At 45.2% G+C, this 16330-nt stretch overlaps 1 protein-coding gene across 4 annotated transcripts in view; it reads right to left on the bottom strand.

The window, feature by feature from the left end:
- Positions 1-14371, bottom strand: part of CEP83 (centrosomal protein 83) — a 98942-nt gene extending 84571 nt beyond the window's left edge. For 2 of the 4 annotated variants that reach the window (XM_077265402.1, XM_077265405.1), the window contains exons 1-4: positions 11588-11803; positions 6159-6431; positions 5722-5872; positions 4508-4600 (exon numbers count right to left, since the gene is read on the bottom strand). In XM_077265402.1, the coding sequence (XP_077121517.1) occupies positions 4508-4600; positions 5722-5872; positions 6159-6340 (426 nt within the window). In that variant the 5' untranslated portion in view covers positions 6341-6431; positions 11588-11803. Of the gene's footprint in view, positions 1-4507; positions 4601-5721; positions 5873-6158; positions 6432-11493; positions 11516-11587; positions 11804-12198; positions 12283-14289 lie in introns of those variants that run through there. The other 2 variants (XM_077265403.1, XM_077265404.1) reach the window with 2 other exon arrangements.
- Positions 14372-16330: the final 1959 nt, after the last annotated feature.

The raw sequence follows: 16330 nt of genomic DNA, 5'->3' as shown, positions 1-16330 counted from the left end.
CACCTTTGCTGTACCCGGAAGAGTCTTGCAAATTTCACAAAACGCACCACGTCCCAAGCTGTGGGACCTTTCTTGCAGCAAACAGCACAAAGTTCTCTCTAGCAGCTCCATCTCACACACGCTGCTCCAGCTCCACACCTGCGCTCTGCACCGACCAGTTCATTACAACGATTAGAGCAGGGGAGAAGCAAAACATTCCATCACACCAGACAAGGGGGTGCAGCCTCTTAAAGTGACAGCGTGTTCCTTACTGTCCATAACAGCACCACCCTCTTACAGTTGTTTAAGTTTCATTTGCAGTTTCCAGTTAATGAAATTCTCATGCTCCGGGGCGGCCTGTGGGGTAGGGTGTGGGGAGTCTTTATGTGGTGCTCTGCTTAGATATTCATCCTTATGAGCTTATGACAGGACATTGATCCCTTAGTCACCTGCCCCCTATTTTACAAACTGAATTCAATATGGTATGGAAAAAAAAAATAAAATTAGTCTTCCTCAAGTTGGCGCCAGCGCAGTAGCATCTATTGGAATGCAATATAATTTTGCTTGGAAAAAAAAAGTCTGTCTAAAAACGAAAATATATATTTTATCCACTGTATAATGCTATAGTGCCAACGTCTGCCTGAAGAACTTTTATTTTTCTAAAGCAATGTTGTATTCAGTATGTAAAATAGGGGCAGGTCACTGAGGAATCAGTGACCTGTCATAAGCCCATACAGATGATATGTAAGCAGAGCAGAACAGGCCGCCCAGAAGAACGAGCATATCATTACCTTAACAGTATATATATATTTGCGCTGAAGATACCATTAATTGTCAAAGAGCTGTTAGTTAAAAAAACTTCCTAAAAAAAAAATGCTATATGCCACCCTTCATATAAACAATTACCTTAGTCTGAGCAAATATAGCAATCATCATGAAGCGCCGTTATCCAGAGAAGGTCCTTGTAGCTAGTAGATGGTCATATCCAAGTGTCCACAAATATATCTCCCAACGATATGCACAGAGATGGTCCTCGATGTTCCCAAAACTAGAGGGAAAGGGTGTTAACCTGTCCCGGCCGGTGACAGGCACCCCTCACCTTATAGGTAGCGTTCCTAGCTTCTTGGAGAGATTATATATATATATATATATATATATACACACACACACACATACACACTGTTAATTGTGTTTTTACACTTAATATTGGACAATTTGGGTAGTTATGTCCGATTATTTGCTGCAGGAGGACCAGTAAGATTTTTTTTGTGCAGTGCTCTTAGTTGTTTTTAAATTTTATATCATTACATTAAAACTGAAAATAAAGATTAAACAACAACCACAAAACAGATTTCATCAACCCAGGTATCATCGTAATCCATATAACGGCGCCGACCTGTCACTGTGTGTTGGTTACTGTGCACAATCCTGCTGACAAGTTCCCTTTAAATGTGGAAAAAGTTCAACAACGATTTTTCTTGGATGGCAAAAATCTGGCATTTTAACAGGGGTATGCAGACATTTTATATCCAGTGTAGGCATGCCTGATGTAGAAAAAGGGTACATTTCAAGTATTGAATACTGTTTGAGAAGTGTATTTTTTTTTTAGATCTTTTAGATGGGATGCATTTTTTATCGTTATAACACCCTATTAATGGTCATCTGTCTGTAAGATATAACCTCCTAAGCCATCTATATGGGCATGCAAGTCAAATAAAATTAATAAAAAAATACCTTGATATTTTCAATTCGATGTCTTATTTCAGAGAAATCCAAGTTTTTTTTTCTTCCTTACAAATGAGCCAGACATAGATCTCCCTGAGAATCTGCCTCTAGAGCTCATTTTAAAATGAAATGGGGTATTACCAGCATGAGACATGTAATGACTAAGGCCGGCGTCACACTAGCGAGTTTTACGGACGTAAGAGCGCAGAAAATACGTCCGTAAAACTCGCCAAACAAACAGCACAATTATTCTCAATGGGGCTGCTCCTATCAGCCGTATATTACGGTTCAGTATTATACGGCTTTCTACGGCCGTACAAAATCGCAGCATGCTGCGTTTGTCAGCGTATTGCGCAAAAAAACGCCAATGAAAGTCTATAGGGGCGAGAAAAATACGGATTCCACATGGACCAGCAGTGTGACTTGCGAGAAATACGCAGCGGTGTTAGTGAAAAGCCGGTAATTCAATTGCCGGCTTTTCATTTCTCCTTACCAAACCCGACATGATATGAGACATGGTTTACATACAGTAAACCATCTCATATCCCCTTTTTTTTTTGCATATTCCACACTACTAATGTTAGTAGTGTGTATGTGCAAAATTTGGGCGCTGTAGCTGCTAAAATAAAGGGTTAAATCGCGGAAAAAATTGGCGTGGGCTCCCGCGCAATTTTCTCCGCCAGAGCGGTAAAGTCAGTGACTGAGGGCAGATATTAATAGCCAGGAGAGGGTCCATGGTTATTGGCTCCCCCGTGGCTAAAAACATCTGCCCCCAGCCACCCCAGAAAAGGCACATCTGGAAGATGCGCCTATTCTGGCACTTGGCCACTCTCTTCCTACTCCCGTGTAGCGGTGGGATATGGGGTAATGAAGGGTTAATGCCACCTTGCTATTGTAAGGTGACATTAAGCCAGATTAATAATGGAGAGGCATCAATTATGTCACCTATCCATTATTAATCCAATTGTCTGAAAGGGTTAAAACACACACACACACACACACACACACACATTATTAAAAATTATTTTAATGAAATAAACGCACAGGTTGTTTTAATATTTTATTGCTCTCTCAATCCACCTAAGACCCTCGCTTGGCAAAATAATAAACCCACAATATACATACCCAACTGATGCAGGTTGTCCTCATGAACTGCAGCCTGGGAACTTTTTCCCACACTCCAGGTCATATGAGGACATCCACCAGGGGGCGCATCACCGCGACTGGAGGTGAGAGAGAGCAATAAAATATTAAAACAACCTGTGTGTTTATTTCATTAAAATAATTTTTAATAGTGTGTGTGTGTGTGTGTGTGTGTGTGTGTGTGTGTGTGTGTGTGTGTGTGTGTGTGTGTGTGTGTGTGTGTGTGTGTGTGTTTTTTAACCCTTTCAGACAATTGGATTAATAATGGATAGGTGACATAATTGACGCCTCTCCATTATTAATCTGGCTTAATGTCACCTTACAATAGCAAGGTGGCATTAACCCTTCATTACCCCATATCCCACCGCTACACGGGAATGGGAAGAGAGTGGCCAAGTGCCAGAATAGGCGCATCTTCCAGATGTGCCTTTTCTGGGGTGGCTGGGGGCAGATGTTTTTAGCCACGGGGGGGGGCCAATAACCATGGACCCTCTCCTGGCTATTAATATCTGCCCTCAGTCACTGGCTTTACCGCTCTGACGGAGAAAATTGCGCGGGAGCCCACGCCAATTTTTTCCGCGATTTAACCCTTTATTTTAGCAGTTACAGCGCCCAAATTTTGCACATACACACTACTAACATTAGTAGTGTGGAATATGCAAAAAAAAAAAAGGGGATATGACATGGTTTACTGTATGTAAACCATGTCTCATATCCTGTCGGGTTTTTGTGAAGGAGAAATGAAAAGCCGGCAATTGAATTACCGGCTTTTCACAGATATCGCGCTGAATTAAATATAAATACAGAAAATTATATATATATATATATATATATATATATATATATATATATATATATATATATATATATATATATATATATATATATATATATATATATATATATATATATATGTTTTCCCGAACATTTGAGCACATAAATCCATTAGATGTCGGTTTTGCAAGCCTGCGAGAAAATATCGCAGTACGGATGCCATACGGATTACATACGGAGGATGCCATGTGCAAAATACGCTTACACACCCTGCCTACGGAGGACATACGGATCACTATTTTGGGAACATTTCTCCGTATTACGGCCGTAAAAAACGGACAGTATTGTCTTACGCTGAGTGTGACTCCAGCCTAACACTTTGCATACATAATCACACAGATCTGCAGTGAGATTGGAACGAACACAGTACAGCAGAGCTAACATAGTACACCAGAAGTGAATGGTGTCTTATTACAAACACATCTGTAATTGTCCTCCAACTCTGCTGTACTGCCCACACATCACTGGCTGTCAGTTATTACATGTCTCCCGCCTTATGAATGCCCCTATTTATTTAAAATAAGCTCTGGGAGGCAGATTCTCAGGGAGATCTGTGTCCAGCCCATAGATCCTAACAGCTCAATTGCTTATTAAAGAAAACGTGGATTTCTCTGGAAAACAGACATCGGATCACTGATATCAAGGTATCATTTTATTCACCTTTCCATGAGCTGAATGCTTATATAGATGGCTTAGGAGGATTGATCCTATAAACAGATTCCCTTTAAGCCATAGAAGACAGAACAGATGTCCCTTTTCCAGGGATTACAGTAAAGTAATAGAAAATAACGGCATAAGAAAAAAAGGTAATCAGAAGTCAACGCACATCATTGAGTTTTCGAAAGTGCTCCCGCATCGGAGCTTCTACTTCTTGTTGTAATTGAATCTTCAGCAGATCCAGTGTCTGGGGAGACAGCACCTGGAATTAAAACAGGAAATGTAAAAAGTAGTGTCAGAAAAAGAATATAAACATATATGAAAATTGGTGTTATCTGACGGCCATGGTTACTATGGTGCTGTGTGGTTGAATGGCCCAAGGTAAGTGGAACTTTGCCCTGCAGCAGAGGATGTTTTGGGCACCGGGGTCATTCCTCCTGCAGTTATTGTGTTGCACTTAAGGAACTACTAAAATAGCTTGCTGAGAAGTGGCACTTTACTCTCACTTTCAGTGTAGGGAATCTTCTGCCGGGGTTTCTGTCAGAATCACGCATGTCAAATATTTACATGGAAACCCCAGTGTAAGCGCTTAGCGTTGAATGTCGGATAAATGTGAGCGGAGCCTTATTGCAATATTTGAGAGGCAGAAATAACAAATCAACGGCAGGTGAAGAATTGGTTTTATCCCCTTTCATGCCGTTCCTCATGCAGTATACAATTAGGGATTCGGCAACGGCCCTGGCGGTTACAGCAGGAGCTCAGCTGTCATCTGCACTGAACTCCCGGAAGTAATCGTGCAGGGAAGTGCTGATATTTCGGCGTCACCATATTACAACCAGAGAGCGAGGATCGGTGAAATTGGTCACTGCTGGGAGCAAATTAACTATTCCCCACGCAGCATTCTGGCTTCAGGCACAGGGGTGGCATCGGTGCTGGTTTGCTCACTGCTATGAGCATACAGGGCGGCAGCTTTAATCGTGCCCCCGGCCCTGACTGTCAGCCCCAATGTAGAGCAAGTGCCAGGTCAGTTACGGGGCACGGTGAGTGCTCAGAGCAGTGACTGAACCAGTGCTGCCCCTGACTGAAACCGGAACACAGTGGGAGGGATTAAGATCATTTTTATCCTGCAGCATTCAGCTATGTGCGGACGCCGGGCAGGTTAGTAAAGCTATTAACCCCATATCTGCAGGTTAATAGCATTTTTCTGGTACAGGTTCCCTTAAAGCTTTTAGTCTATTTGTCACAGTTATTGTGGTGTTTTCTGCAGAAAATGAAATACATAACTGATCCACAGGATATACAGTACATGGTAATGTTAATGAGGTCTAAAGGTTGATGACCAAAGCCCCAAGAGAAAGGAAAAAAAGAAACAAAGGGCCTTACTTGTAACTTCAGCTCTTCCACTTCTCTCGTTTTATCTAAAAGTTCCCCTCGGAGCTCAGTCAGTAAGAGCTGAAATTTTTCCTGCATGTTCTGCCTCTCCGCTGACTGCTGCTTACATTCACTCTGAGACTTCATGAAGTCGGCCTGCAGCCTGGGGGTACAAGAAAGAACAGTGAGAATGCAGCATCTTACATGGGTGGAGGATCACATCTACATGGCCCCTAGGCCTGCTGCAGATTTCCTGCACTGGTCACAGCAATGCTACAGATGAAAGCTGCACCAATAACACGTGTGGAAATCCATAGGACTTTGGGGCAGATTTGTAGGCTGCTTCCAGAGCCTTTTTACGTGATGTGTGAACCCAGCCTTACAAGATCAAAGTACAGTCCTACAATGCAGCTGATCAGACAGGAAATATCGGCAAGCTAGGATTTTACCTGGAATGCTCCGTTTTCAGGGTTTCGTAATTAGTCCTGTGATTTTCACACCTCATCTTCTCGCTAATTAAAAGTTTATGAAGCTCAGTGTCCGACATATGGGCACTAGTGCTGCCACTCAGCTGGGGTGCCAACATGGGAATAGATTCCATCTTCTCAGCTGCAGGTGTGGCCGCTACCATGTGAAATGCCGCAGAACAGCAGACAACTGCGGATTTACTCACTTTCTGCTTCTTTTACATCATCTCCCACAGGAGTAAATTACATCAGTACCTGAAGGGTGGAAGGAGGGGTAGAGACAGAGAGCACAATTATTCATACAATGTATCAGGGACATTGCAGGCACAACACAGTAAGGCTATGGCACAAATATCCTATTAACAATGGTATAGCAATTGGCTCTGGTACTCGCACAATCCACGGTCTGCTATACACATATCCATGGTTTACAGGGCTGTGGAGTCAGTATGCCAAACCTCCGACTCCTCAATTTCCCTGACTCCGAGTCCCCAGCACTGATCACTACTGAGCATGTACAGAAAGTGCAGCACAGATTCATCTCCACTAACAGCCCAGATCCTTATATCAAGAAACAGAATATTTATAGGACATTTTATAACTTTCCCAAATTCTTATGCAAATTGTCTCTTCAGAGAGGAAGAGGACTAGAACTCTAGTGCCACCTATTGGAGGTAGCAATCCTAACAGTCAATGTTGACCCTTTAACGAGCCTTGTCATATGACTTAGGATAATAGCCAAACCAGAATCTCAATTTGCAGATTACAGGTTTCGGGGTACTGCCCCTCGCCAGTGCAAAGTGGAGATCTGGTTTGGCTGATTGAGAGGCGTCTGACCGGGATCCAAGAAGTATCGTTTCTCCTTGCGGAGAGCGACATGTTAAGAATGTCGAGGTGAGGAGACTTAAAGCCGCAATGCTCCTCTGGGAAATATGCAAATTGTCTCTTCAGAGTCAGAAAAAGAATATAAACATATATGAAAATTGGTGTTATCTGATGGCCATGGTTACTATGGTGCTGTGTGGTTGAATGGCCCAAGGTAAGAGGAACTTTGCCCTGCAGCAGAGGATGTTTTGGGCACCGGGGTCATTCCTCCTGCAGTTATTGTGTTGCACTTACTAAAATAGGAACTACTAAAATAGCTTGCTGAGAAGTGGCACTTTACTCTCACTTTCAGTCTAGGGAATCTTCTGCCGGGGTTTCTGTCAGAATCACGCATGTCAAATATTTACATGGAAACCCCAGTGTAAGCGCTTAGCGTTGAATGTCGGATAAATGTGAGCGGAGCCTTACTACAATATTTGGGAGGCAGAAATAACAAATCAACGGCAGGTGAAGAATTGGTTTTATCCCCTTTTTATGCCGTTCCTCATGCAGTATACAATTAGGCATTAGGCAACGGCCCTGGCGGTTACAGCAAGAGCTCAGCTGTCATCTGCACTGAACTCCCGGAAGTAATCGTACAGGGAAGTGCTGATATTTCAGCGCCACCATATTACAACCAGAGAGCGAGGATCGGTGAAATTGGTCACTGCATCTCTGCCAGTGATTGTCAGCTGTCGGCACTGAGCTGTCACTGCTTTCACAGTGACAGCCTAAAGTTATGACACCTGCTCATGATGTGCTAGGTCTGTCATTGGTCGTTAATGGGTTAATACAGGAAAAAGCAACTATCCAATTTGGTTGCTATGATCATTAAGGTATGAGATAACAGAAGCAGACGCAGGAGCGAAGTATTAGGCTATGTGCACACTTTGCGGTGTGCTCTGCGGGTTCTCCCCCAGCAGAATTGATAAATCTGCAGGGCAAACCCGCTGCGGTTATCCCTGCAGATTTATCGCGGCTTGTTCCGCGGTTTCTGCTGCGGGTTTCCGCCTATACTATTGATGCTGCATATGCAGCATCAATAGTATAATGTTAAAATAATAAAAATTGGTTATACTCACCCTCTCTGACGTCCCGATCTCCTCGGCGCTGCACTCGGCGGTCCGCTTCCAAAGATGATGTGCGAGAAGGACCCTTCGTGACGTCACGGTCATGTGACCGCGGCGTCATCACGGTCATGTGACCGCGACGTCACCGCAGGTCCTGTTCGCACATCAACCCAGACCGGACGGCCGCGTGCAGCGCTGAGAGGTGAGTATAACATGATTTTTTATTTTAATTCTTTTTTTTACACCCAAATATGCTTCCCAGGGCCTGGAGGAGAGTCTCCTCTCCTCCACCCCGGGTACCACCCGCACATTAACCGCTTACTTCCCACAACGTGGGCACAGCCCCATGCGGGAAGTAAGCGGTTCAATGCATTCCTATGGGTGCAGAATCGCAGCGATTCTGCACAAAGAAGTAACATGCTGCGGGTTGTAAACCGCTGCGTTTCTGCGCGTTTTTTCCCGCAGCATGTGCACTGCGGTTTGCGGTTTCCATAGGGTTTACATGTTAAAGTAAACGCTATGGAAACTGCTGCGGACCCGCAGCATCAAAATCGCGGCGGTTCCGCGGTAAAAACCGCAAAGTGTGAACATGGCCTTAGGCGGATGTAACATGCTTCATGAACATCGTTTACAAATACAAGCTAGTTTAAGCAAAATAGACAAGTTAAAGGGAACCTGTCACCATAAAAAAAAAGAGAAAAAAGAACGCTATTAATGTGCAGATAAGGAGTTAATCTGCAGGTTAATTGCGTTATTAATCTTCTCAGTGTCCGCACTTAGCCGAAAACTGCAGGGAGCAAATGAACTTTATTCCCCACGCAGCATTCTGGCTTCAGGCACAGGGATGGAAGAGGACTAGAACTCTGGTTTGGCTATTATCCTAAGTCATGTGACAAGGCTCGTTAAAGGGTCGACATTGACTGTTGGGATTGCTACGTCCAATAGGTGGCACTAGAGTTCTAGTCCTCTTCCTCTCTGAAGAGACAATTTGCATATTTCCCAGAGGAGCATTGCGGCTTTAAGTCTCCTCACCTCGACATGCTTATCATGTCACGCTCCGCAAGGAGAAACGATACTTCTCGGATCCCGGTCAGACGCCTCTCAATCAGCCAAACCAGATCTCCACTTTGCACTGATGAGGGGCAGTACCCCGAAACACAGTGTCTGCAAATTGAGATTCTGGTTTGGTTATTATCCTAAGTCATGTGACAAGGCTCATTAAAGGGTCGACATTGACTGTTGGGATTGCTACTTACAATAGGTGGCACTAGAGGTCTAGTCCTCTTCCTCTCTGAAGAGACAATTTGCATATTTCCCAGAGGAGCATTGCGGCTTTAAGTCTCCTCACCTCGACATGCTTATCATGTCACTCTCCGCAAGGAGAAACGATACTTCTTGGATCCAGATTCTTATGAAAACATTTACAGCACATCCTGCACTGAGCTACTGTACCCAATTTATTATATATTTTAGGAGTCGGTGCATTTTTTACTGACTCCACCAAAATAGACACCGACTCAGACTCCACAGTCGTGATGGTTACTCCATAGAAAGGAAAGACAAACCATACTGACACCCCCCTCTCTTTAAGTTACAGCCTGTTCACAAAATGATTAGAAAAATATATGGTAGAAACTCACATTTCATCACCGATATGTACATGTTGTAAAATCACATTTTGTTGTTTTGACTCAAAGCTGATGTGTCACCAGATTTCAAGTTACAAACGGCTTACATTATGAAAAAGGACTAATAATTCTGATGTAGCTGGTGTACTTACTGTGAAAAAAAAAACCATGTCAGAATAACGGTTGTGAAAATTCCACTCTACCTGGACTCATAGTATGCTCATTTAAATTTGAGGATTATATTGATTTTTCACAGCAAGCACACCAGCCTCATCATATCTAAGAGGTGTATCTAATAATGAATGGTCTCTTGAATGCAGATTGTAATGTGGTAACATAAGTTTTAACCCCTGTACTTCCTCTGTCAAGTGCGAGTGTATGGCGCGGTCTCAGAAGCCAAGACAGTTGGACGCTGCCGCCACACGGAAGCCTTATGAATTGCCATCTATCCGCCGCCACTTCTCATTAGCAGGCTGGAGTAACATTGTTCCGCAACGATGACATCTCACCTACAAATCAGAAGAGGTGCTAGAAACTCCAGAGGGTCGGTTACGATTCATAGGATTTCCAAATAGTGGCCATGGAAGAAAAATGTGGCTGCAAATTTATTCATTCATCTTTACAAAGGGTTAGGGAAATTATGAAACTTTGCAATTTAACTCGTATTAAAAACATTCTCTGTTCACAATGGCAGGACTTTTAGTTCTATTGTGTCTAGGTTACTGGCCACCTCTGCAGTCTATAAGCGGTGGCCGGTATCCTAGGCAGCAATGGTTACAAGCTATGTTGCTCTGAAGCTGGCTGGATCTGACCAGCATGAGTACCCACGCTCCTCCAATGCTGCACATGGAAAGCGCACAGTTCGGGAGAGGGATACAATCATACCATTGGTCTGAACTGCCAGTCATCAACTGAACATAGTTCCCCCGGCAAGAAAGAAGCAGAGAGTTCTTGAAGAACCACAATCTATCCATTAAAAGACCACCAACCAGCTTCTGTGCATACTGATCTGTTTTCATGTAACACCCTGAATAATCTATGTTCACAGAACAATCATTGAAATTATTATTCTGTGCAATAGGCTGCCACTGTTCTAAGCCGCACAGAACCAGTTTGCAAGGGACAATCTGCTGCCGAGATCAATGATTTAAAATTAATTTAAAAAGAGATTGCAGGTCCAAATCTACAGTCTGCAGTCTGCCGGCTTGTAGATCCTCACATCACACAAGTGTATCCAGCCTTCTAGCCTGATTGTGGCCAGCAGTAGTCGCATTGCATACTTGCGGTCACATGATCACCGACACCGGTATTGCACAGAATGATCACATTTCAATGATTGTTCTGTGATCGTAGATGGTTTGTCAGCCTGTTTAATGCCACTTTTATATACTGCCCATTTCAGGATGTTAAAAGAAAACTGTTCATATCAGACAGGACAATACCTTTAACAATATTTGCACTGGTTCATCAGGCGTTTGCCGGTCTGTTAGATGGGCTGATAGGAACGCCAATCCCCTTATTATTATTAGCATGTCTATATGGACCAGGAATCTGATCATTATCGCTGTGACCCTAGAGCTCTACAAGCCCCCCATTCTGCTCACTACGATGCCAGTGATCGCACCTGAGCCCACGGTGCAGATTCTGCAGCTATCCAGCCTGGAAACCACTGCACAGGGAAAGCCTTGGGGGCTGACAGGCGAAGAGCTGCAGCAAGCGTCCTGTTCCCATAGCAACACCCCCTCTGAGGTATACCTGCTCCTATACGGGACTGGGGACCCCACTACACACTGAGGTGCCAGCTGCTGTCAGAGAACGCCATATTCCACGGTAGCAGACATCCACTCACCGTCCTCTCGTGGCCGGAGATACAGGCGCACACGCTTGCTGATTTGGGAACCACAAGCAGTTTCTTCGTGAACATTTTAAAAATGGCGCTATAGCTCCTCCCTCCAGAGCGACACTCCTCGGATCCAGTGTAGGATTAGTAGCTGAGGGAGGGGGAGATGTCGCGACATTTCCGAGAAACCACAAGCGCCTCACGGAGACGCGCACATGCGCAGTCAGTAGTTGTTACTGGGCGTCACTACGCGGGGTGGGATTGCCGCTGGAGGGCGCGCTGTGCACTAGGAGCGGGCTGACTGGCGGCACTGCTGTGTGTAGCGTGATGACACTGCTATGGCAACGTGGCTGACGGTTCGTACAGCCGCCGCCGCCAGCACTTTCATGACTGAGAGGCTTCCTTGCCTTCTACTCAGGGCCGGACTGGGACTAAAATTCAGCCCTGGCATTTGAAGTTACACAGGCCCACTTGTCACACGGTGACTGTATAATACCTTTGTACACTTGTAGGCAGGGCCGGTTTTAGGCAAAGTGGGGCCCTAGGCAAAGTTTAAAATGGGGCCCCAAATGCTAACATATTGCACATCACACAGAAGCCTTTCTGTTGTATTTACTTACATGCGCTGATCTCAGGCCGCTAAATGAGTTTGATCGACCATACTGTAGTTGTTCAACGCTTGTTTCCCGGCCTCTTTCCACCGTCTGAGACAGAATGATGGGACAGAACCATCACTAATAGATCACAAACAGATCACCATACAGTATCATGTTATCAGCAACACATCTACAGTTTACGCTGGCGATGTGCTGCTGAGAACAATGATTTTTGTTCCGGCAAAAACAATCTGAATATGCAGCATTTTACTTGTTTAGTAAAATATACCCCATAGTCCTCCATATATTATAATGTGCACCATAGTCCTCCATATATTAAAATACACTGCTCAGTCCTCCACAGAGCATAATACACTCCTCATAGTGCTCCATATAGTATAATGCACCGCCATAGTCATCCATGTAGTACAATTCACTTCCCATAGTATAATGCACCCCATAGTTCTTCATATAGTATAACGTATTCCCCATAGTCCTCGATACAGTATAATGCAGCCACCACCCTACAGAGTATAATGTAACCCCCCATAGAATATAATGCAGCCCCCCCAATAGAGTATGATGAAATCACCCCTCATAGAATATATATATAATACAGCCCCCCCCCCATAGAATTTAATGTAGCCCCAAATAGAATAGAATACAGCCCACCTCCCCATAGAATATAATGCAGCCCCATCAGAGTATGATGCAATCATCCCTCATAAAATCTAATACAGCCCCCCATAGAATATAATACAGCCCACCTCACCATAATATATAATGCAGCCCCCCATAGTATAAGACAGCCTCCCCCATAGAATATAATATACCCCCATAGTATAACACAGCCTCCCCTACAGAATATAATATACCCCCGCAATAGTATATAACACAGCCACATAGTATATAACATGGCCTCCCCCATAGAATATAATATACCCCCTATAGTATATAGCACAGCCCGCACAGGGGTATATAGAGCACAGCCCGCACAGGGGTATATACAGCCCAGCCCACACAGGGGTATATACAGCCCAGCCCACACAGGGGTATATACAGCCCAGCCCACACAGGGGTATATACAGCCCAGCCCACACAGGGGTATATACAGCACAGCACAGGGGTATATACAGCCCAGCCCACACGGGTATATACAGCAGAGCCCACACAGGGGTATATACAGCAGAGCCCACACAGGGGTATATACAGCAGAGCCCACACAGGGGTATATACAGCAGAGCCCACACAGGGGTATATACAGCAGAGCCCACACAGGGGTATATACAGCAGAGCCCACACAGGGGTATATACAGCAGAGCCCACACAGGGGTATATACAGCAGAGCCCACACAGGGGTATATACAGCAGAGCCCACACAGGGGTATATACAGCAGAGCCCACACAGTATACAGCAGAGCCCACACAGGGGTATATACAGCAGAGCCCACACAGTATACAGCAGAGCCCACACAGGGGTATATACAGCAGAGCCCACACAGTATACAGCAGAGCCCACACAGGGGTATATACAGCAGAGCCCACACAGGGGTATATACAGCAGAGCCCACACAGTATACAGCAGAGCCCACACAGGGGTATATGTCATGATTCTCAATGGCGAGAGAACATAGCCCAGCATATATGAGAACTAGCTCTTGGAAGATGGAAACTATACTGACCATGAACTAAACCTGCCGCACAACTAGAAGTGGCCAGGTAGCATGCCTACGTTTTTTAACCCTAGATGCCCAGCGCCAGCCGGAGAACTACCTAATCCTAGCAGAGGAAAAGACAGTCCTGGCTCACCTCTAGAGAAATTTTCCCAAAAGGCAGACAGAGGCCCCCACATATATTGGCGGTGATTTTAGATGAAATGACAAACGTAGTATGAAAATAGGTTTAGCAAAATCGAGGTCCGCTTACTAGATAGCCGGAAGACAGAAAGGACACTTTCATGGTCAGCAGAAAACCCTATCAAAACACCATCCAGAAATTCCTTTAAGACTCTAGCATTAACTCATAACACCAGAGTGGCAATTTCCGATCACAAGAGCTTTCCAGACACAGTAACGAAACAGCAGCTGTGAACAGGAACAAAATGCAAAAACACACAAGGACAAAAGTCCAACTTAGCTGGGAGTTGTCTAGTAGCAGGAACAAGCACAGAAGGCTTCTGATAACATTGTTGACCGGCAAGAAACTGACAGAGGAGCAAGGTTACATAGCGACTCCCACATCCTGATAGGAGCAGGTGAACAGAGGGGATGATGCACACAAGTTCAATTCCACAAGTGGCCACCGGGGGAGCCCAGAATCCAATTTCACAACAGTACCCCTCCCTCAAGGAGGGGGCACCGAACCCTCACCAGAACCACCAGGGCGATCAGGATGAGCCCTATGAAAGGCACGGACAAGATCGGAGGCATGAACATCAGAGGCAGTGACCCAAGAATTATCCTCCTGACCGTATCCCTTCCATTTGACCAGATACTGGAGTCTTCGTCTGGAAACACGAGAGTCTAAGATCTTTTCCACAACGTACTCCAACTCACCCTCAACCAACACCGGAGCAGGAGGCTCAATGGAAGGCACAACCGGTACCTCATACCTGCGCAACAATGACCGATGAAAAACATTATGAATCGAAAAGGATGCAGGGAGGTCCAAACGGAAGGACACAGGGTTAAGAATCTCCAATATCTTGTACGGGCCGATGAACCGAGGCTTAAACTTAGGAGAAGAAACCCTCATAGGGACAAAACGAGAAGACAACCACACCAAGTCCCCAACACAAAGCCGAGGACCAACACGACGACGGCGGTTGGCAAAAAGCTGAGTCTTCTCCTGGGACAACTTCAAATTGTCCACCACCTGCCCCCAAATCTGATGCAACCTCTCCACCACAGCATCCACTCCAGGACAATCCGAAGATTCCACTTGACCGGAGGAAAATCGAGGATGAAACCCCAAATTACAGAAAAACGGGGACACCAAGGTGGCAGAGCTGGCCCGATTATTGAGGGCGAACTCCGCCAAAGGCAAAAAAGCAACCCAATCATCCTGATCCGCAGACACAAAACACCTCAAATATGTCTCCAAGGTCTGATTAGTCCGCTCGGTCTGGCCATTAGTCTGAGGATGGAAAGCAGACGAAAAAGACAAATCTATGCCCATCCTAGCACAGAATGCCCGCCAAAATCTAGACACAAATTGGGTCCCTCTGTCAGAAACGATATTCTCAGGAATACCATGCAAACGAACAACATTTTGAAAAAACAGAGGAACCAACTCGGAAGAAGAAGGCAACTTAGGCAAGGGAACCAGATGGACCATCTTAGAGAAACGGTCACACACCACCCAGATGACAGACATCTTCTGAGAAACAGGCAGATCCGAAATAAAATCCATCGAGATGTGCGTCCAAGGCCTCTTCGGGATAGGCAAGGGCAACAACAATCCACTAGCCCGAGAACAACAAGGCTTGGCCCGAGCACAAACGTCACAAGACTGCACAAAGCCTCGCACATCTCGTGACAGGGAAGGCCATCAGAAGGACCTTGCCACCAAATCCCTGGTACCAAAGATTCCAGGATGACCTGCCAACGCAGAAGAATGAACCTCAGAGATGACTCTACTGGTCCAATCATCAGGAACAAACAGTCTACCAGGTGGGCAACGATCAGGTCTATCCGCCTGAAACTCCTGCAAGGCCCGCCGCAGGTCTGGAGAAACGGCAGACAATATCACTCCATCTTTAAGGATACCTGTGGGCTCAGAATTACCAGGGGAGTCAGGCTCAAAACTCCTAGAAAGGGCATCCGCCTTAACATTCTTAGAACCCGGTAGGTACGACACCACAAAATTAAACCGAGAGAAAAACAACGACCAGCGCGCCTGTCTAGGATTCAGGCGCCTGGCAGACTCAAGGTAAATTAAATTTTTGTGGTCAGTCAATACCACCACCTGATGTCTGGCCCCCTCAAGCCAGTGACGCCACTCCTCAAAAGCCCACTTCATGGCCAAAAGCTCCCGATTCCCAATATCATAATTCCGCTCGGCGGGCGAAAATTTACGGGAAAAAAAAGCACAAGGTCTCATCACGGAGCAGTCGGAACTTCTCTGCGACAACACCGCCCCAGCTCCGATTTCAGAA

Source organism: Ranitomeya variabilis, chromosome 5, assembly GCF_051348905.1.
Source record: "Ranitomeya variabilis isolate aRanVar5 chromosome 5, aRanVar5.hap1, whole genome shotgun sequence".
NCBI lineage: Eukaryota > Metazoa > Chordata > Amphibia > Anura > Dendrobatidae > Ranitomeya > Ranitomeya variabilis.
The sequence above is the reverse complement of the archived record's forward strand: the minus strand, read 5'-3'. Positions and strand labels throughout refer to the sequence as shown.